Below are 23697 nucleotides of genomic sequence, written 5' to 3' on the forward strand. Positions count from 1 at the left end.
TTTCCACTTCTCTTTGACTAGGCACATAGATTCTATATGCCTTTGAAGTTTCACTGTAGCCCACAAATGTTCCTTTCTTTCCAGATGCATCCAATTTGCTTCTCTTTTCTTTCGGCACATGAAAATACACTAAGCTACCAAAAATTCTAATGAGAAACGTCAGGTTTCTTACCTATGAAAACTTCTTTGGGAGTTTTGGAGTCCAATGCTTGACGAGGGCATCTATTTTGAACATACACGGCAGCGTTGGAAGCTTCTCCCCATAGGAACTTTGGAAGGCTTTGATCATGAAGCATGACACAGGTGGCTTCTATATGCGGTAGTAGTCTCCCTCTTAATGCCAGCTTCTATACAATAGTCATTGAACTCATTTGATTCATATTCGGTTCCATTATCGGTCCTCAATATTTTGATCTTCTTCCCTGTTTGATTTTCGACCAAGGCTTTGAAAGAGAAGAACCATGTGAACACTTTGTCCTTCTTATTCAAGAAATAAATCCAAGTTTTCCGAGAGAAGTCATCCACAAAGATAGAATAATATAAATATCCTCCCAAAGATGTCACAAGCAACATAACAGATAGATCATAATGAACCAATTGCAAAATATCGGTAGTCTTGCTATCACTTGAGGGGAATGGTCCCCTTGTATGTTTTCCTTCGGCACATCCCTGACAAACACTTTTTTGTTCTACTTTAAATTCGGGCATACCTGTCACCATCTTCCTTGCATCGGATAGGGCTTTATAATGAAGATGAGCAAAACTTCGGTGCTATAATTCGGATTGAAGAGATGTGTTGCAAGACATAGCTCCCAATGGACTTCCTCCAACTTGATATAGGCTGTCAACCCTAAATCCAAGAGTAAATGCTTCTTTTAAATTTCTTTTCCAAACACGTACCTTTCCATCAATGAATGCCACCTTGAATCCTTTGTCCTCCATCACCGAGATAGATACCAGGTTCTTCTTTAGATCGGGTACATAGAGTACTTTTTGTAGATGAATGGTGTTACTTTGATTGAATTGAAGAGTAACATTCCCAACTCCTTTCACGGGATAGGTGGCATTGTCTCCAAAAATGATTTCCAAATTTGTATCCTTTTCTATCAGATTTGAAAGAGCTTCCTTATACCCAGCGAAGTGCCTTGAGGCACCACTACCAATCAACCAATTTCCAAAGGTATCCAGAGGAGAGGTAGTAGAGGGGGCAGATATAAGATAAAATTCTTTTGGCTTGTTAACTACAACATTAGATTCATCATACCTGGAGTTTCTTGATCTTTTGGGAGGTCGACCATTTCCATGTTGAGTAGTGGGAGCATTCCTTTTTCCTTTGTTGTTGAACTTGCCATTTCTTTGATTGTTGTTGCCCCTGAAATTGTTGCGGTTGTTGTTGTCATCATCCCGAGGTGTATCCCTTTTATTAGGACACTCCCTAGCATAGTGGCCAAACCTGTTACAAATGAAGCATCTACCCTTTCTTCCATCTTTGAATCCTGATCTTCCTTGACATTGCTTCTTTGAACCTGCATTGTTCTTCTTTTTAGCATGAGTGGAGAATGCAGTAGGATCATTCCTATTTGAAGGCATGTCTCTCTCTATCATCCTTGTTTCTTCTTGAGTACATCTAGTCAACAATTCATCAAAACCTGGAATCCGGTCATTGTTGAGGATAGTAGTGTTGAACACATCCCATTCACGAGGGAGACCTCCAAGGGCAATGAGAGTGAGCTCCCTGTCAGCAATAACTTCTCCAATTGATAGAAGATCATTTTTGATTTCGGTGATCCTCATGAAGTAGGATTGGATATCTTCTCCTCTTCCCTTCTTTATGTCCTTCAACTTGTTCTTGAGAAAGAGGACTTGGTTTGCATTGCTAGCTTTAAACATGCTAACCAACTTGTCATACATCTCCTTAGATGTGCCCAAATCAGAGATGTAAGCAACTAAATGCTTATGAATAGAATCCTTGATGATCTTCTTAGCTTTGACTTCACCTTTCTTGTACTTTGTCTTAGCGGCAACTAGTGCATTTGAAGGAGGTTCAACAATCTTTCCCTGTACATAGTCCATAGCATCATGCTCTTCCAAATGTGAAAATTTCTAAAATGGAAATCCTACTGCGGTGATTAATATTACTTCTTCTACTTATTACTTCAAATATAAGTTATCTACTGTATTCTTACGGCAATTATTGAAACATATTCTACTACAGCCTTCACAATTAAAACATTGCAGAAATTAAATGTAAGTAAAATGCCAACACATATACAAACACAATGACAATTATTTTTGGACAATTGTCCCTGGAAAAAACCAATGCAGCAAAATCGGTGCAACAGATGAAGGTTTTATTATTCTTCAGCAAAAATCAACATGTACAAAATTTCACCTAGTAGTATAGAACTGAGAAATATTTACAGACGTTCCTGAACAAGTGTCTAACCTGAGAGAGAGGTTCCTTGACCCTCTGCGTCTCTCTGGCTTGCCCAACGTCAATTTCTCTGGCCTTTGGACTGGCCTGCGCAATGCCTGCGTCACTCAGGCCAATGCTGCCTCTCCCAGCGTCAATCTGCCCAACGTTGTTCCTTTTGCTGCTTTGTGTCTTCGTCCTTGTCTCCTTGACTGATGTTGAACCCTCTCTGTCTCTCCTCCACCTGCAACTCTCCCTCTGAATCGATTTTCTCTTGCCGAACTTCGACTAGTGAGAAAATCGATTTCTCTTGGGCAACTAAGTATCTGCCTGGTGTATTTTCCAAATGACCCTCAAGTCCCTTCTTATATCTTCCTGTTGAGCAATCAATGACCTAGATTAAAACATAATCAAAGGATCAAATCGGTTTGACTTGATCCATGGCTTTTTCCAGAAGTTTCACCCCTGATTAGATTAATACCCATTAATATTTTAATTTTCCTAAGTTTAGACTTAGGAACCCCATTAAAAATATTAATTATTTTAATAAAATCACTTCTGGGTGGAATTTCCCAAAACACTTTCTGGGTTCTTTGGAATACCTATGCCCAAACCTCCCTGCAAAATTTGAGGCTTAGAGCACATCCGATGCTACCCCAAATCAACACTCCCTCTTAGCAAGGAATGTGCTCTAGCAATATACTGCCTCTCTACATACTGCTCTGACTCTAAAGCATTGTCTCTGCATTGTTGATGCTTGACGTGCTGTCCATCAATTACTGCGTTGCTGCTGCTATTGTACTGCTGCCTTTGACACTGCTACTATCAATGCTACATTTGTACTGTAGCTCCCTCTGCATCCGTGCTATTGGTGGTCCTGCCACCCAACACTGCATCTGCACTGCATCCTGTGCCTGCTACTGAAACGAATTTTCAATCATACCTAACTGCTATCTGAATTGAGTAAACAAATTTTCAATCAGCCACTTGCTCTCTTGTGGAAACATACTGTCCCACGCTGAACACTGTCTCTGATAAAGTGACGGCGGATATCTATATGTTTCAACCGATCATGAAATACTGGATTCTCAGAGAGTTTGATGCAACTTTGATTATCGTAGTAAACCTTGGTCACCTCCATCCTTTTCCTAAATAGACTCACAAGCAATTTTCTGAGCCATATGGATTCGCACGTAGCTGTGTTGGCTACCATATATTCTGCTTCTGTTGAACTCAGTGCTACCGATTTCTACTTCCTGCTGCACCAGGATATCATCCCTGATCCAACACTGAAGCAGTACCCAGAGGTACTTTTTCGGTCTACTGAATTACCTGCCCAATCTGCATCGGTGAACCCATTCAAGCTGACATCCTCTCCTCTAGAGTACTTCAACCCATATCTGACTGTTCCTCGTACATACCTAAGTATGTGTCTAGCTGCTGCCCAATGCACTCTTTTTGGTTCCACCATGAACTGACTAAGAGTGTTAACCGCAAAACAAATGTCTGGCCTAGTGTTGACCAGATACATAAGCGACCCAATGAGCTGTCTGTACAAGGTGGGATCTACTTCTTTATCCTCTGATGCATCTATTTTCTTCCAGTTGGTGATCATGGGAGTAGCCATGGGTCGGCAATCCTACATTTTGAATCTCTTCAGAATCTCTGTAGCATATCTTCCTTGACCAAGGAAGATCTTCCCATTCTTCTAGGTCAAGGAAAATCTCCCAATTCTTCTTCCAAACTTCTAATCCCAGAAAATAAGGCTTCAATCCCAAGTCCTTCATGTCTAATTCGACTTCAAGTTTCTTCTTGCAGTCCTGGATGAGCCTAGATGATCCAGTTAGAAACAGGTCATCTACATATAGTACCAAAATAAGTGGCTCATTCTCTACCAATAAATAGTAGAGATTAGGATCAACATCACTTTTGACAAACCCCAACTGCTGCAAGTAACTATCAATTCGACCATTGTTAATTTTAGGTATGTTCTATGCTTAGAGCAATTTATTTCTATTTTCACAGTTAGCTCAATATCTTTTCTAGATTAGCAATCACATTAGCATTAAAGTAAACTACAGATAGAACATAAACATAAATCGCAGAAGACAAGCAAAGACAAGAGGACACAAGATGTGGCGCTAGCCAGGGACAAACCCCAATGTGGGGAAACCCTTGATCAATTCTTCTTATATGTTCTTCAATAGTTCAACAGAGAGAGAGAGATAGTACGTTTACAACTGAAGTCAACACTTTGACTTATCTAGATAAGAGCGTAGATCATCTCTAAGAAGATGATACATGAGATCAGTTGAAGACATGCTGCTTCAACTAATTTTCCAAGGTGACTCCTTCACCAATCATTGTGCTGCATTTCGTCATCATATTGCACCTCACCGTCCTACACCATGTTGCACCCATCATCACTATGTTGCATCTCATCATGCTTCATTAATCATGACTGTACCCATCACTGTACTGCATTATGTGCCATTGCTGCACCATGTTGCCATACTAACCTATGTGTTGGCTGCATCTTGCTTGCTTGTTGTCCCTAGCATGCTTGCTGTTGCATGCTAGTTGTCCCTTGCATGCTAGTTGTAACATTGCATGCTTGGTGTATCTGCTGCTAAGTACCATACAACTGCGCCAATGTTAGTTGTCCCTTGCATGATGCTCTCCTTCGGAGACAGATGCTCTGACAGTTCCGACAGTTCCGGCTGTTCCCGGCTGTTCCAACTGTTCCCGACAGTTCCAGCAGTTCCCGGTAGCTCCGGCAGCTCCGGCTGTTCTCGGCAGTTCCCGACAGTTTCCGCAGTTTTGGCAGTTCCCGACAGTTCCGGCTGTTCCCGATAGTTCCAGTTGTTCCCGGCAGTTCCAGCTGTTCCGGCAGTTCCGACAGTTCCCGACAGTTCCAGCTGTTCCTGATAGTTCCCAGTTGTTCCGGCAGTTCTCGCTGTTCTCGGCAGTTCCGACAGCTCCTGCAATTCCCAACAGTTCCAACAGTTCGGGCTGTTCTCGACAATTCCTTGCAGTTCTGACAGTTCCCACTGTTCCCGGCAGTTCCGGCAGTTCCGACTGTTCATGCTGTTCCCGGTAGTTCTTGGCTGTTCCTGACAATTCTCGGCAGCTCTGGCAGTTCTGGTAGTTCCCGGCAGTTCCAACAGTTCTGATAGTTCCGGCTGTTGTCGCTGTTCCCAGCAGCTCCGGCAGTCCCTGACAGTTCCTGGCCATTCTGGCCGACTTCTGCCCTCTGGATTAGGGCAGCATTATCACTTAGGATCTCTCATCCTACTAAAACCCAAAGACAAGTAGAGAGGAAGAGATCCCAAGTGTGTTGGAATGACTTGAAGGCCACCTCTATTTATACTAAAACGTTGAGCACAAGTGGGGTTTATTTAGTTGTTGGCCGACCTTGATGAATTGCCCCATAACACAAATAAATTCATATCTCCATGAATACTTATTGGAATTGGATGATCTTTAGATCAATCCTACACCTCTCGATGAGAGGGATCCAAGAAAAATATCAGCTTCCATTAATAAGATGACCCACATGGAATTTGGCCCTAGTTTCCAATTTTAGCACTCCCTCTCAACTAGGGAGAACTCCATCTGCTGATCCATATGTCCGACTGTACTATCTCTGCCATCAGTGCCCTACACTGCTCTGCTCTGCTGAACCATGAAGAAGAAGAATTGATCGAGAATGTCTCATACCATTCTCTACTGACCCGAAGTCAGGTTCATCTAAAGAGAGTGTGTCACATCACTCTTATTGGCCCGAAGTCAGTTTATTGATCCCAGATCAATATCACAAGAGAGCGTCTCAAACCACTCATACTGATCCCAGATCCGTTTCATTGATCCCAGATCAATGGAGGTCATCTTAGGATAGGGAGTACGGTAGATACATCGATGCATCCATCGATAGTACTACTATGGTCCCTAACCCCATTTCCCTGCTCATTGATCAGATGAGAGGTACTTCCCATGAGTCCCAGACTGCATGGGTAGGATGCCTTGACAGGAGAACTAATCATCCTGTCCACAGGAGAACGAATCATCCTGCCCCATAGTCGCCACGGGAGAACTAATCATCCCGACCCATAGGGGAACTAATCATCCTGTTTCACTGTTGCCATGGGAGAACTAATCATCCCGGCCCACAGGAGAGCTAATCATCGTGTTCCACAGTTGCCACGGGAGATCTAATCATCTCGGCCCACCGGAGAACTAATCATCCTGTTCCACAGTAGCCAGGGGAGAACTAATCATCCCGGCCCACAGGAGAACTAATCATCCTGTTCCACAGTTGCCACAGGAGAACTAATCATCCCGGCCCACGGGAGAACTAATCATCCCGGACTACGGGAGAACTAATCATCCTGTTCCATAGTTGCCACGGGAGAACTAATCATCCCGGCCCACAAGAGAACTAATCATCTTGTTCCATAGTTTCCACGGGGTATCACAGGGGAAGGTTGAACCTGTCATGTTGTACATAATGCACCACCAGGGGAGGGTGAGTAACCCTGTGGTCATATGTTGCTCCAGTAAATATCCCAAGCCCCCCAAAGCTCCCAGAGCTCAATGCATGCAACATGCAAGACCCTTATAAGAAGGTCTCTCAACGAGTCCAAGTCGTTCGGGAAGTTCACAGATTTGACCTTTCCCCGGGGCTTTGACAAAATGTCTGCGACTTGTACATCAGTCTCAATGCGATGGATTCTCCTCGCTCATCGACTTACCATATCCCAGATAAAGCAGTATTTGATGTCTATCTACTGGAGCAATCATCGAATACGGGATTCCTCAATAATCGAATCCCCCCTCTGGTTGTCACAGAAATCACAGTGGTATTCATCATGTGTACAAACAACTCACTTAAGAGCTTCTGCAACTATGCAACTTCACACGAGATCATACTCGTAGCTATGTATTCGGTCTCAGCAGTGCTTATAGCAATCGACTTCTGCTTCCAGCTCATCCATGATATCGAAGCAGAATCCAAAGAGAACCAGCACTTAGAAGTGCTCTAGTGATCTTCCACACTGCCTGCCCAGTCAGCATTTGAATAATCATGCAGTTTCATATTTCCGGTAGTGTATCTCAATCCATGAGAGATTGTGCCCCGAAGATATCTCATAAGATTCTTGGCACCAATCCAGTGAGGCTCAACCAAATATGAGCTCACCATGCTAACTGCAAAACATATGTTCGGACGGAAGTTCACCAAGAACATCAACACGAATGAGTTTATGAAACTCAGAGGCATTTCCCAAATCTGGTCCGACATCACTACCATATAACTTCTGAAAGTTAAGATCCTTGAGGTAGTCACGAGCTTGCAGTTTATCATTCCACATCCAGAATCCAACTCCCTCTTACATCTGCAAATGAGAGGGTCAACACTTGTCAGAAATAGGTCATCCTCATAAGGTGCTGGTATGAGAGGTCTATTATCCACAACCTTCGGGTAATGGTTTGGATCAATTTCACTCCTAGTGAATCTCAGCTTCATCAGACAGCTATTAATCCTCTCATACTACGCTTAGGGTGTTTTGCTTCAAGCCATAGAGGGATTTCTTCCACCTGTATACATGAGATTCCCGATCATGAATCTCAAACTCCTCGGGTTGTTCCAAACCTGTGGACCTGCTGCATGAGGGGAATGGTCCCCTTATAAGATTTTCCTTCGGTACATCTCAGACATGTACCTTCATGCTCTTTTTGAATTCAGGCATCCCTGTCACCATCTGACTCATAGACCTCTGGTGCTACGTGTCAATGAGCGTTGTTCCCAGTGGACTTCCTGCAACTTGATACAACCGTGAACTCAAAAACATCTTTGAAAGTTCTATTTTCAAACACGTACCTTTCCATCGATGGGGGAAACCCTGTAACCTTTGACTAACATTGCCAAAATGGACACCAGGTTCCTCTTACGATCAGGTACATAGAAGAGATTCTGTAAATGAATCGAGTTACCCTCATTCAATTGAGGGGTAACATTCCCTACACCCTTTTCAGGATAGGTGGCATCGGATCCAAGTATAATCCCACGATTGTTTCCATCTCTACCAAATTAGAGAGTGCACCCTTCTATCTGATGAAGTGCCTTGAAGCACTACAATCAATAAGCCAGATTCCCAAAGAATCTGGGGTTCCTTGCTTTCTTTGAAGAGTTGGCCATTTCCTTGATGACCTGCATTACCTGTCATTCCTTTGATCATTGAAGGTGTCCCTGTAATGATTGTTATCTTCATCAAGAGATGTGTCTCTGCCATTCAAATACTCCTTTGCATAATGGCCAAACTTATTGCAACCAAGGCATCTGCTTTTCCTTTCACCCTTAGATCCGGACTTCCCAATGAAGTGATCTTTAGGTAGGCCATTAGAAACTTCCGCTGTGCCATTTTGATAATATTCTCTGCTGCGACTTCACCCTCGGTGAATTTGAAGAGGGATGATGAATCCACTGATCCTTTTGTCCTTTCCCAACTGTCTTCGGTGATTGCTCTTTCACTCTTGCTTGGGCATTGTCTTCACCTCAGCTCCGATACCATGTTAATTTTAGGTATGTTCTATGCTTAGAGCAATTTATTTCAATTTTCACAGTTAGCTCAATATCTTTTCTAGATTAGCAATCACATTAGCATTAAAGTAAACTGCAGATAGAACATAAACATAAATCGTAGAAGACAAGCCAAGACAAGAGGACACAAGATGTGGCGCTAGCCAGGGACAAACCCCAATGTGGGGAAACCCTTGATCAATTCTTCTTATATGTTCTTCAATAGTTCAGCAGAGAGAGAGAGAAATAGTACGTTTACAACAGAAGTCAACACTTTGACTTATCTAGATAAGAGCATAGATCATCTCTAAGAAGATGATACATGAGATCAGTTGAAGACATGCAACTTCAACTGATTCTCCAAGGTGACTCCTTCACCTATTGTTGTGCTGCATTTCGTCATCATGTTGCACCTCACCGTGTTGCACCATGCTGCACCCATCATCACTATGTTGCATCTCATCATGCTTCATTAATCATGACTGTACCCATCATTGTACTGCATTATGTGCCATTGCTGCACCATGTTTCCATACTGACCAATGTGTTGGTTGCATCTTGCTTGCTTGTTGTCCCTAGCATGCTTGCTGTTGCATGCTAGCTGTAACATTGCATGCTTGGTGTATTTGCTACTAAGTACCATACAACTATCCCAATGTATGTTAGTTGTCCCTTGCATGATGCTCTCCTTCAGAGATAGATGTCTCGGTAGTTTCCAGCAGTTCCCAGCAGTTCCGGTAGTTTCGGTAGTTCCCGACAGTTCCGGCAGTTCTCGGCAATTTCGGCAGTTCCAACAGTTCTCGATAGTTCTGGCAGTTTCGGCAGTTCTTGACAGTTCCAACAGTTCTTGGCAGTTCCCGACAATTTCGGCAGTTCCTAGCAGTTTCGGCAGTTCCAGCTATTCCCGGCAGTTCCGGTTGTTCACGATAGTTCCGACAGTTCCCGGTAGTTCCGGCAGTTTTCGCAGTTTGGGCTGTTTGGGCTATTCTCGGCAGTTCTCGGCAGTTCCAGCAGTTCCGGCTGTTCGGGTTGTTCCAAGCAGTACCCGGCAATTCCCGGCAGTTTTGACAGTTCCGGCAGTTTCGGCAGTTCGCAGCGGTTCCGGCTTCTGCCCTTTGGATTAGGGCAACGTTATCGCTTAGGATCTCTCATCCTACTAAAACCCAAAGACAAGTAGAGAGGAAGAGATCCCAAGTGTGTTGAAATGACTTGAAAGCCACCTCTATTTATACTAAAACGTTGAGCACAAGTGGGTTTATTTGGTTGTTGGCCGACTTTGACGAATTTTCCCATAACACAAATAAATACATATCTCCATGAATACTTATCGGAATCGGATGATCTTTAGATCAATCCTACACCTCTCGATAAGAGGGATTCAAGAAAAATATTAGCTTCCATTAATAAGATGACCCACATGGAATATGGCCCTAGTTGCCAATTTTAACAACCATACCATGCTCTAGGTGCCTGCTTGAGCTCGTACAGGGCTTTCTTTAACCTGCAAACATGAGACTTCTTCTGATGAGTTTCAAAACCTTTGGGTTGTTCTATATACACCTCTTCTTCTATTGCCCTGTTCAAGAATGTTGTCTTGACGTCCATTTGGTGAATCTCCCATCCCATTTAAACTGCTAGGGATATAACAAATCTGATAGAGGTGTATTGAGCAACTGGGGTGAAGGTCTCTTCATAGTCTATCCCTTCTTTCTGTGCATACCCCTTTGACATGAACCTTGCCTTGTACTTCTCTATGCTGCTGTCGACAACATACTTGATCTTGTAGATCCATCGCGAACCTATAACTGATCTATTTTCCAGTCTAGGTACTACTTCGCATACATCGTTCGTCATGATGGAGTTGTACTCTTCCACCATGGCATCCACCCAACTTGGTGTTGAACAACTGCCTGAAAGCTAGAGGGTTCTCCAACCTGAGCTACCAATGCTTGGTATCTATTTGGTTGTTTGCATTGCCTCTTCTCGGATCTAGGAACTCCAACAACTCATCTGCATCCCTCAGTGTCTGCCGCACTTCTCTGCTCGTTCTACCACTGGTGGTGGGAGGTTCAACCAATTCTTCCTCCTCACTTTGTTGTTCTGTCTGTTGAGAAGCATCTCCATTTCCTCCCTCTGAGGAAATACTGGTACTGGTCATTGTACTTGTCCCAGGTGTATGCTCTCCTGCCTGTCCTTCTTGCCACCCCTGCTGCTCTTGGACTAATGGAACATCTCCTGACTGATCTTCTACAGGCATTTCACGAGATTTCCTGAAAGCTCTATCTTCCATGAACTTTGCATCTCGTCTTACTACAATCTTCTTGCTGCCTGGAATGTAGATTCTATATGCCTTTGAGGTCTCGCTGTATCCTACGAGATACCCCTTCTCTGCAGTTTGATCCAATTTGCTACGCTTCTCGTTTGGAATGTGGCAATAAGCCACGCTTCCGAATATCCTGAGATGACTGACTTCCAACTTCTTCCCTGTGAATACTCCTTCAGGCGTTCTCTTCCCCAATGCTTTATGAGGAGTTCTATTCTGAATATATACTGTCGTGTTGCAAGCTTTTTCCCATAGATACTTAGGTAGATCCTGATCATACAACATGGCCTTGGCTACCCCAACAATAGTTCGGTTCTTCCATTCTGCCACTCCATTCTGCTCCGGATTATATGGAGCTGTCCACTCTCTTTTGATGCCCTCCTTTGCACAGAAATCTGTGAAATCCTTGTTTGTATATTCTCCACCGTTATCTGAACGCAATACCTTTATCTTTTTCGCTGTCATATTTTCAACAAGAGCCTTGAAATCTTGGAAACGATCAAAAACCTCATCGTTGGTTTTTAAGAAATAGATCCAAGTTTTCCTGGAGTGATCATTGATAAAAGTGACGAAGTATTCGCCACCACTAAGAGCCCTTGTGGACATAGGACCACAGATATCTGAGTGTATTAATCCTAATACATCCCTTGCTCTATTGTTACTTCTGGGAAAAGTTGCTTTAGCGTACTTTCCTAGTACACATCCTCTGCATAAGTCATCATGTTCATTGCTTAGGACTGGTACCCCTGTAACAGTCTCTCTGAGCATCCTTAGTGCTCCATGGTGTAAGTGCCCCATTCGCTTGTGCCATAATTCATTTCGCTCCTTCTCACCATTATAGTTGTTGCCTATCAGTGCCATTGGTGATTCAAGCTGCAACCTATACAACTTGTTGCTTCGAACCCCAATTTTCTTTTTCCTCTTCCAGCCTGGATGCTTAATGTATACTTTCTTTCCGATGAAGTATACATCATATCCCTTGTCCTGTAACTGGGACACTGAAATTAGATTCATCCCTAATCCTGGCACATGCAGAACATTGGTGGCTCGGATGCCGGTCCCTGCTTCCGTCTGAAAAGCTATGGTGCCTCTCCCTACGGGAGTACACTTCGTTCTGTTTCCCATAGTTATTTGGAAGTCCATCTGTTCTTCTTGATAGCTCGAGAAATGTTCTCGTACTCCAGTCATATGAGCTGAAGCCCTACTATCAATGTACCAAACATCTGTTGATGCTGAATTAGCTAAGCATGCAAATTCTTCATCTAATCTGGTAGACAAATCTTGGATATTTTGAGTATCCATATTGTGCCAACTTTTGATGCTAACCTATCCTAGCAACTGCTATAGGAAAAACTGCGTCTTCCTCGTTGACTCTTCTGTGGCGTTGTTCCTTCTACCACTGATAAATTTCGACTGGAAAAGACTTACCTCTCTGTCGGCTCACTCAGAGAGAGTTTTCCCACGAAATCCAATCTATTTGGTTTGAACTGCTCAATCCTCTGGGATATTTGAATTTTTGCCCTTGTAGGCATTTCGAATTCCCTTCCTTTCTTAGCGTTGGGTCTTCCTTCTTTTCTCTTCTGCTTCTTTGTAGCTCTGATACCATGTGAAAATTTGTAAAATGGAAATCCTACTACAGTGATTAGTATGACTTCTTTTACTTATTACTTCAGAGATAAGTTATTTGCTGTATTCTTACGGTAAATATCAAAACATATTCTACTGCAACCTTCACAATTAAAACATTGCAGAAATTAAATGTAAGTAAAATGCCGACACATATACAAACACAAGGAAACATTTATTTTTGGACAATTGTCCCCAGAAAAACCTAATGCAGGAAAACCTATGCAGCAGATGAGGGTTTTATTATTCTTCAACAAAAATCAACATGTACAAAATTTCACCCAGTGTATAGAACTGAAAAATATTTACAGACATTCGTGAACAAGTGTCTAACCAGAGAGAGAGGTTCCTTGACCCTCTTCGTCTCTCTAGCTTGCCCAACATCAATTTCTCTGGCCTCTGGACTGGCCTGCACAATGGATGCGTCACTCAAGCCAGCGCTGCCTCTCCCAGCGTCAATCTGTCCAGCGCTGTTCCTTCTGCTGCTTTGTGTCTTCGTCCTTGTCTTCCTGACTGATGCTGAACCCTCTTTGTCTCTCCTCCACCTGCAACTCTCCCTTTGAAGCGATTTTCTCTTGCCGAACTTTGACCAGTTGGAAAATCGATTTTTCTTGGGCAACTGAGTATCTGCCTAGTGTATTTTCCAAATGGCCCTCAAGTCCCTTCTTATATCTTCCTGTTGAGCAATCAACAACCTAGATGAAAACATAATCAAAGGCTTAGATCGTTTTGACTTGATCCATGGTTTTTTCATGAAGTTCACCCCTGATTAGATTAATACCCATTAATATTTTAATTTTCCTAAGTTTAGCCTTTGGAACCCCCTTAAAATTATTAATTATTTTAATAAAATCACTTATGGATGGAATTTCCCAAAAAGCTTTCTGGGTTCTTTGGAATACCTGTGCCCAAGCTTCCCTGCAAAATTTGAGGCTTAGAGCACATTTGATGCTACCCCAAATCAACACCAAAGTCAAGTCAAGGGACATCTTCCATGCATGATAATCAAACTTATCATTGAGCTTATCATCAGATTTGAAGTAAGATGAGGAGGCCATTGAATCTTGTCCTGTTCAACAAATCTTAGTGATTGCTCTTCTCACTCTTGCTTGGGCTTTGTCTTCACCTCACCTCTGATACCATGTTAATTTTAGATAACAATGGTATGTTCTATGCTTTAGAGCAATTTACTTCAATTTTTCTTATTAGCCCAATATCAATTTCCAGATTAGCAATCACATTAACATGATAGTAAATGCAGATAGAACATAAATAAGTAGAAGACAAGCCAAGACTAGAGGACACAATATTTGGCGGATGCTAGGGAAAAACCTCAATGTGGGGAAAACCCTTTGATCAAATCTTCTTATTATTCTTCAAAAGTTCAGTAGAGAGAGAGTACAATATACAAAATCTACTTGCCCAATCACTGTAAAACAGTCCAGTCAAACTGCAGTCAACAGGATGCCCTAACCAGAAAGTCAACGCTGGTCAAACCAACAGAAAGTCTCCTCCAAATCAGCTCGGTCAAACCCAGTCAACTCGGCCTCCAAAGACAGTCCAAATCAGCCCAAAACAGTCCTGAAAAATCCAGTCAAACCTGGTCAATGCACAATCAACTTCTGTGGTCAAAGGGCTGCAGTCAACACTGGTCAAAGTGCCCAGAAAATCTCGGTATCTGTGCCAGAATATGTGGCCTGCCCAAACAGAGATTCTCCCACAAAAAACACAGTCAAATGAAGTCAAACAATGCCTGGTCAATGCTTGTCAAAGTTGGCTGCAACTCGGTCAACACAGAGAACAAAAATGCCCAGTCAAACCTTCGCACGTGTGGAGAAGAACATGCTGCCTGTGATTTGTACAACCCAATCAGATGAAGAGAGAGAAAGATGTGTGAGTTGATGTGTGTCCAAATGAGAAAAATGCTCCTTCTATTTATACACAACGTTGAGGGTGAAGAGACATGTCTGTTGGGCTTCATGAGCCTACAGTAGACTTCTGGCCGACCTTGACAGTTTGTCCATAGAAGAAATAAATTCATAATTCCATTTCTACTTGTCAGAATGAGATGATCTTTAGGTCAATCCTGCACCTCTCGGAAAGATGAATCCAATAAAAGTATCATCTCCATCATAATTTCATTCATATAATAGAAAATAGACCATTAACTTGTCATTGATGTAGGTTATCTTGCAGCTGACAACATGATCAAATAGAAATGTTTACAAAATAGGCCATGTACATATCGAAGTGTGAACATCAATAGTTCCAAACTTAAAACACTACTCTATCATCTATGACCAATAAACCAGTGCATCTATCTACTATTCCCTCCTCCTATTCACACATACAGCCTGTACACATGCATGTTGACACATACAAATATGTGCATATATTGAAATACGCAAACAAAGTCACAGATAAGTACAAACATATGTCATTCTCTTCTTTCCTTTCTTCATTCTTTTTAAGGTCTCTTTAGATTTAGAAATATTTCTCTTGAACAGAATGCTTCTTTTAGCATCTAGCAGCCGATTGCTCCTTATTGAAGGAAAAAAAGTAGAGTTGTTATTTAATTCATAATGGCATGAAGCTTATGTCTTGGTTAAACATGTGTTTTTCCTGTTTTCTCAGTACCTAAGGTTGAGGGAACTTCAAAGACAATCCTATACACACTACTTTTATGAAGCAACTGTTGGAGCTGGTCTTCCAATAATCAGCACTTTGCGTGGCCTTTTGGAGACCGGTGATAAAATTATACACATTGAAGGCATATTCAGGTGAGTTTGCTGTTAGTGTTATCTCAGGATTTTGTCTTGTGCTGATTTTGATTCTCTGCTTTCTCGAAAGGATTTTAACTCGAACTCTGATAACTACTTGTTCTTAGCATGTGTTTGAACTGGAGTTATTATTTCAGTTCATTTCACATTCTGCAAACATGGTATTGTATTCTAATATAAATGGAAATCCTTCTTTCTTGTTTTCCTTGTATGAAAGAAGAGAAAGTGGCCTTGATTCAATTGAAGTTTGACATCTAAAATGATCGCTTATATATTTTATTGCAGTGGAACTTTGAGTTATATATTTAACAATTTCTCTGGGAGAGAAACTTTTAGTCAAATTGTAACGAAGGCAAAAGAAGCTGGCTACACCGAACCAGATCCAAGAGATGATCTATCAGGCATGGATGTTGCTAGAAAGGTAAAATATATACAAAGCAGTATTCGTTGTGTCTTTAGTGTTCTAGTCAAATTAGAATTTTAAGTTTGCTTTGTACTCATAACTTTTATGTCAAACCTTTGCATTCACCATAATTTTTCATTTCTGTCTGTTAAGTCAGTAGAGGTAACTACGCAAGTGTGAAAGTGATGGCACTCATGATCTTGAACATAGAGTGATAACAAAATGGAACCTTGTTGCAACAGTTGTCTTTGCAAATGGGTTATGGTGTAAAAATATGATAATAGATCTAGCAAGATTCTTAAGAGATGGAACATATCGAAACCAAATAGTTTTCATTGGTTATCAAAGATGAGTTTACATGGATTCGCAAGAAGTATGAAAGGTGCTAGTTTTGATCCTTCAATATTTGTGTGCTTCCATTTTTGCATGCTGAAGGAGGACAGTAAATGAAAATTACAGGAGATTACATGTCTGTTCGTGGTCTGGACTTACATTATCATTATCAGCAATTTATTGCCAAGGGTCCAAATTTTAAATTATCGGCAAATCGGGGAAAATATTGGAAATTATTGGGAAGCTTTAAAAAAATACAAAAATAATCATTTTTTTCTCAAATTTTTAACATCTAAAACAACATCCATCAAACAAACACATTGCTACATAAATATGAAAATAACATTGATATATCAGATGTATAAGATGTGAAGTGATACATCGGACATCAATATTGAAATATTATATTTGTCCTAAGTCATAAGATCTAATAGAATGATACAAAATCATATCAAAACAAAAATAAATGTACCTCATGAGATGAATCATGGCAATGAAAACAACGGATTTCCCCTTGTTTTCTTGGTGGAAAATGGTCATAGCATCCTCAGCAATGTTATCTGAACTAGAGCAAAAGATAGGTCGACCAAAAAATGTTGAATTTTGTAGCTGTGGTCGGTCTTCATAATTATTATTTTAGTAATTGATGTATTTGTAAAGCATGTTCTTCATGCTATATTGTCAAATGGAAAAAATATTTGACATGTTCTTCATGTTGTTTTTAAAAGAAGAAAAATTTGAATTTTTGAAATTGAATTTTTGGCTCCAAAGAAGCCAAGTCAGCCTTCTTCCTAGTCAAGTGGGCTCCAACCTAAGAGGTGCCTATTCAACCCAACAAAAGACTATATATATGTGCCATTCGACCTCCCTCCTAAGCAAGCACTTCGGATCTATTTAAGGCAAGTGAAGAGCCTACCCTGAGGGAAACGAAGAGCCTAGTTTGAGGCAAAACAAAGAGCCTAATCTGAGGCTGGAAAGAAGGTTATTTGATTCATGATTTTCTGTTGAAAAGGGAGGACATATTGTTGGGCATTGAATAATCCAATGCTTCTCGTATGTTTCGTGACATGGCCTAACTGCCTCTTGAGCATCTGTCTGGCGATGTGTCTGTTTACTAACACTTGTGGGTTTTGGTGTAACGACAATCGTGATTCCAACAAATGGTATCAGAGCCAAAGGTCTCGAGTTCTAAACACCCCCGCCTCGTGCTGGGGGGACATTGTTGCGCATTGGATAATCTAGTGCTCCCCGCGTGTTTCATGACATGGCCTAACTGCATTGCGTGTATCCGTTAACTTTGGTGATGCGTCCATTAATTAACACTTGCAGGTTTTGGTGTAATGGCAATCGTGATTCCAACACGTATCTTTAGTAATGAAGACAAGTTGCAAGATCAAAGTATTGGGTGCAGATGGACGAGTTACACGACCAAATTGTTTTGAGCTCAGTATGACAAGTTGCAGGACTGAAATTCATGGATGAAGAAGCAGACCAAAATTTTGATCAGGCTTGACTTGACTAGGAGGCAGTTTGGTCTAGGTTTGACCTAGCTATATTGTTGGTTTGTTTGACCTTGTATTTGATTGACGTATGTCTGTTGAACTTGACGAATTATCTAAGGAAAAGGTTGTTGGGATTTTCCGCCATGTGGGTTTTCCCAAGGGAAATACTTATGTTATTGTGTGGCTGTCTCTTTGCGATTATTATGGCAATTTTTTTTACTGTTGAGCTCCTTTATGTAATTGCTTTATGATGGAAAAGATCACAAGAAATGGACTAACCTAATGAAAATCATAAGAAGTAATTATCAGTTTAGAGGATTCCCTAAAAATCAACATGGTATCAGAGCTTAAGGTGAAGGAGCAACCTTAAGGGAGGAATCATCTCTGTTTCAAGCTTGTTTTGTCACTACACAAGAAGGCTGAGATGTGCCATGTTTGTTGAGGAAATTCTACCAAGTAAACAATGAAGATATCAAACCGAGAAGCCCTAGTCACAACCTACAAGGAGAAACATATGAAGAATTTGTTTGGGCTTTTGGTCGAGGCCGAAAGTTAATGGATTGAAGGCTTTGTTGAGAAATCTAGGGCATCGAGATTATGTGATTTCTCTATTAATGATAACTTCTTGTGAATGTTTTTTACTTCTTAGATTAGGATCTTCTTTTACTTATGTTAGTATAGTGTTATTTTTCATCAAACAACTACTAATGCATAAACTATAAAGAGACAAGAGACACAGAATATAGGCTATCAACCAAGGCCAAAACCTCTCCCACTTGAGAGAAAAACCCAAACAAATTCTTCTTAGAGAGACTTCAATTGACGAATACCAAGACCAGGACCCTTGACCTATTTGCCACTCCAAGACCAAGACTCAAGATCCTTCCTTTTTTTGCCTTCTTCTTGACCAAGTCAATACTAGTCAAAACCACTTCTTTCACTGCACTTTTTAGCTACCCTAAATATTTCAGCCTTCCTTCTGCAATTTCGGTTGCCTGAAATCACTGCATAGACACATGTGTGGGCTGAGATATGGTCTTTCTTGTAATGTCTCTCCTTCGCTTGTCTTGAGGATGGTTCCTTGTTGTTTTGGCTAGCAAGAGTGATGGTGTGAAGACCCTTTTCTCGTCCTTTATCACAACAAATGTGCTCACTGCAGAAACCCTAGTTTCTGCGACACGTGTGAAGGTGTTTGCCCAAGAAACAATCCCAAAAGAGCTCGATCTGCCTCTTCCTTTCCTCCCTAGTTAGTAGGTTGCATTCCTTGAGAACTTCGCACTCTTTTCTGTCTTTTTCTCTGTTGTACCTTAGGAGACAATTCCTAGCTAAGTAGAAATCAGTGATTGATTGTTTGTTTGTCTCATCATTTTGCAAACCCCAGAATATCAAATTTTAAACCCTTTAACCCTCAATACATGGAACATAACTTTAAATGGCCTTTAACTGTTGGATACAAATGAATAGAAATTTGTGAGAAGTGTTGGTGAAAGTTTCAGAATAAAATGCTGTTTGCACATAATCTTTTACCATAAACTTAGAGGAAAATATGTTACATTAGAAATGGAAAATTTGGAAGAAGAGCACTGTTTAAGGATTTTTAAACCTCAAAATTTACAAAAACTTATAACCATTAACTGTAAATAAAGAACAGTCTGCTGTAATTTTTCCAATGAAGAAATACATACACAATATGACACAAGGAAAACAAATCATACCCAACAATTTCTAGAATCACTGCAAAGCTTTATTCATCATTCAAGTGAAGATCAAAGTACAAAAGTAGTCTTCTCTGAGGTATGCAAAATTCTGGAACCCTTTTTCATCTTACTGAAGTACATTTATACAAACTTTCAAGAGAGAGTTATCAGAACTGTCAACCTCCTAACTACCCAACTATTCGAACATTACATTGAAACATAAAAATTACATGACTTGAAAAATATAATAACTTTTAAAAGTAAACATTTCATCCTAAATCAATCTGAGATTGCAGAGCAGTAGAGGGTTCTGCTTCTGTAGCAATAGCTTGTGGCGACATCCATTCCCTGGTCTTCCTCCAGATTTCTGTACTTGTACTTGGGGAATTTATAAATTTAACATGTGTTATCCCGAAATATGTGATTTTGCTGTATTTAGGCTTCTCAATAAAAAGAATTTTCATCATCCGAAGAAGTTGAAATCTTTATGAAGATAATTGACAATTGTAGCTCCCTCTAATACTGCAGTCTTTTGATGTTTAGAATTTATCTTACTTTTTGCTTCCACTAGTAATGTTTCATAAAGTTCCCAGGATAATAAATTGTCTTGCTGATCCCAATAGGATGGTCAACCAAACGTTGTTCTTTTATCAAAAATGATATTGACCTTCATCACTGCGTCCTTAATTTCCATCAATTTCTTCTCTGCTGCTTTTCTGTTGACATTTTTCATTATCATTTTGTTTATTTCTATCACATGTGTAGTCCCGTCTTCTATTTCAAAGTCCTTCATTTCTTGTGCAGGCTTTGAGTTTAAGAAGTCAATCAATTTCTTAGCAAACTGGGCTCTATTCTGTAGCTTCTATTTATTACTGAGGATGACTTCTTCTAAATCTCTGACAATAATCATCTCCTCTTCAATGATAACGAGGAATTTCCAGACATTCATTACTGCATTAATTATGTCATTCCACAAGATTTCTGTTGCTTGTACCAGAGACATGTTTCCTTTCACTTTCTCCTTTAATTCTTTAATTTCTTAATGAGCAGCCTGGAAATCCCTTCTGTATTTTTTTGTAGTCTCCTTGGTCATAAACAATTCATGCTCTGTTGCCTTGATAATTTTCACAGCAATGTCCAACTTTGTTTGCTTCTTCTTCAACTCATTTTCAACAATGTGCGATTTAGTCCTAACTGGAGTCAGTGTCTCAGTAGGATCATTTGAATCCTCTGCCACTACAATCGTGCATACATGTGAATCAATCTTTTGTTGTAAAGAAAGATTCATCTCTTTCAACTTCATTATTTCTTCATCCCTGTTGGAAATATTGAGAGGGGGGTGAATCAATATTTCTTTTCAGTTGTTCCTTTTATCAGTTAGATCATTTATATTTAGAACACAAAATGAACAATAAGAATACATGCTTTTATTAATTTATTTTTCACAATAAATCAAGTACGATGTATATAGGGCTCCAACCCTAGATGAAGACACCAATCTTCAATCTCCCAGGCTCCAACCTGTTGCCAAGCACCAACTTTGACTTTTGTGAGGCTTCGACCTCTAGGGCACTGACTCTATCTTCTCAAGGCACCAACCTTGCATTTAGAGGCTCCAACCTCTAGGGTATCGACCCTTCTCTGGTACAGGCTCTGACTTGGTTTCTTGAGGAGTCCGATCCTCTAGGGATCCAACTCTATCCTCCAAGGCACCAACCTTGTCTTTTTCGAGGCTCCAAACTCTTGGGCTCCAACCCTTTACTTTGTTAAGATATATTTGTTTATACTTCACGACTCCCAATGTCTTCTTCAACGAGCCCTATCAATCTTCTACAATGCCTCCTCCAAATCACTTCATCAATGACAACCTTGTCTTCTTAGAAGGTGTCACCACTGCTCTTCATGATACCCAATCAAATATCTCCAAATCACCTCATGATGACTAATACATCATGGTCTTTCAATGTGACAAGCGAAGAGCCTAGTCTAAGGCAAGTGAAGAGCCTAGTTTGAGGCAAAACAAAGAGCCTAATTTGAGGCTGAAAAGAATGTTATTTGATTCATGATTTTCTGTTGAAAAGGGAGGACATATTGTTGGGCATTGAATAATCCAGTGCTTCTCGTATGTTTCGTGACATGAATTAACTGCCTCTTGAGCATCTGTTAACTCTGGCGATGTGTCCGTTTACTAACACTTGTGGGTTTTTGTGTAAGAGCAATCGTGATTCCAACAAATGGTATCAGAGCAAAAGGTCTTGAGTTCTAAACACCCCCGACTCGTGCTGGGGGGACATTGTTGCGCATTGGATAATCTAGTGCTCCCCGCGTGTTTCACGACATGGCCTAATCACATTGCGTGTATCCATTAACATTGGCGATGCGTCCATTAACTAACACCTATAGGTTTTGGTGTAATGGCAATCGTGATTCCAACACATATCTTTAGTAATGAAGACAAGTTGCAAGATCAAAGTCTTGGGTGTAGATGGACGAGTTGCATGACCAAATTGTTCTGAGGTATGACAAGTTGCAGGACTGAAATTCATGGATGAAGAAGCAGACCAAAATTCTGATCAGGCTTGACTTGACTAGGAGGCAGTTTGGTCTAGGTTTGACCTAGCTATATTGTTGGTTTGTTTGACCTTGTATTTGATTGATGTATCTCTGTTGAACTTGATGATTTCTCTAAGGAAAAGGTTGTTGGGATTTCCCCCCATGTGGGTTTTCCCAAGATAAATACTTGTGTTATTGTGTGGCTGTCTCTTTATGATTCTTATGGCATTTTTTTTTTACTGTTGAGCTCCTTTGTGTAATTGATTTATGATGGAAAAGATCACAAAAAAAGGATTAACCTAATGAAAATCATAAGAAGTAATTATCAGTTTAGAGGATGCCCTAAAAATCAACATGGTATCAGAGCTTAAGGTGAAGGAGCAACCTTAAAGGAGGAATCATCTTTGTTTCAAGCTTGTTTTTTCACTACACAAGAAGGTCAAGATGTGCCATGTCTGTTGAGGAAATTCTACCAAGTTAATAATGAAGATATCAAACTGAGAAGCCCTAGTCACAATCTACAAGAAGAACAAATATACATATCAGGAATTTGTTTGGGATTTTGGTCGAGGCCAAAAGTTAATGGACTAAAGGCTTTGTTGAGAAATCTAGGGCATCAAAATTAGGTGATTTCTCTATTAATGATAACTGCTTGTGAATGTTTTTTACTTCTTAGATTAGGATCTTCTTTTACTTATGTTAGTATAGTGTTATTTTTCATTAAACAACTACTAATGCATAAACCATAAAGAGACAAGAGACACAGAATATAGGCTATCAGCCAAGGCCAAAACCTCTCCCACTTGAGAGGAAAACCCAAACAAATTCTTCTTAAAAATACTTCAATTGACAAATACCAAGACGAGGACCCTTGACCTATTTGCCACTGCAAGACCAAGACACAAGATCATTCCTTTTTTTGCCTTCTTCTTGACCAAGTCAATACTAGTCAAAACTACTTCTTTCATTGCACTTTTCAGCTACCCTAAAGATTTCAGCCTTCCTTCACATATCTGCAATTTCGGCTGCCTGAAATCACTGCATAGACACAAGTGTGGGCTGAGATATGGTCTTTCTTGTAGTGTCTCTCCTTCGCTTGTCTTGAGGATGGTTCCTTGTTTCGGCTAGCAAGAGTGATGGTGTGAAGACCCTTTTCTTGTCCTTTATCATAACAGATGTGCCCACTGCAGAAACCCTAGTTTCTGCGACACGTGTGAAGGTGTTTGCCCAAGAAACAATCCCAAAAGAGCTCGATCTGCCTCTTCCTTTCCTCCCTAGTTAGTAGGTTGCATTCCTTGAGAACTTCACACTCTTTTCTGTCTTCTTCTCTGTTGTACCTTGGGAGACAATTCTTGGCTGAGTAGAAATCAGTGCCCAAGACATTCATTAAAGATTACAGATTGATTGTTTGTTTGTCTCATCATTTTGCAAACCCCAGAATATTAAATTTTAAACCCTTTAACCTTCAATACATGGAACATAACTTTAAA

At 40.6% G+C, this 23697-nt stretch overlaps 1 protein-coding gene across 1 annotated transcript in view; it reads left to right on the forward strand.

Annotated features, from left to right (window-relative positions):
- Positions 1-23697, forward strand: part of LOC149142899 (bifunctional aspartokinase/homoserine dehydrogenase 2, chloroplastic-like) — a 287370-nt gene that overhangs the window by 223050 nt on the left and 40623 nt on the right. The window contains exons 14-15 of the mRNA XM_089453184.1: positions 15574-15719; positions 16005-16140. Of these exons, the coding sequence (XP_089309310.1) occupies positions 15574-15719; positions 16005-16140 (282 nt within the window). The remainder of the gene's footprint in view (positions 1-15573; positions 15720-16004; positions 16141-23697) is intronic.

Source organism: Pinus tabuliformis, chromosome X (assembly GCF_031772625.1).
Source record: "Pinus tabuliformis cultivar Carrire ecotype Pingquan chromosome X, CPIR1, whole genome shotgun sequence".
Lineage (NCBI taxonomy): Eukaryota > Viridiplantae > Streptophyta > Pinopsida > Pinales > Pinaceae > Pinus > Pinus tabuliformis.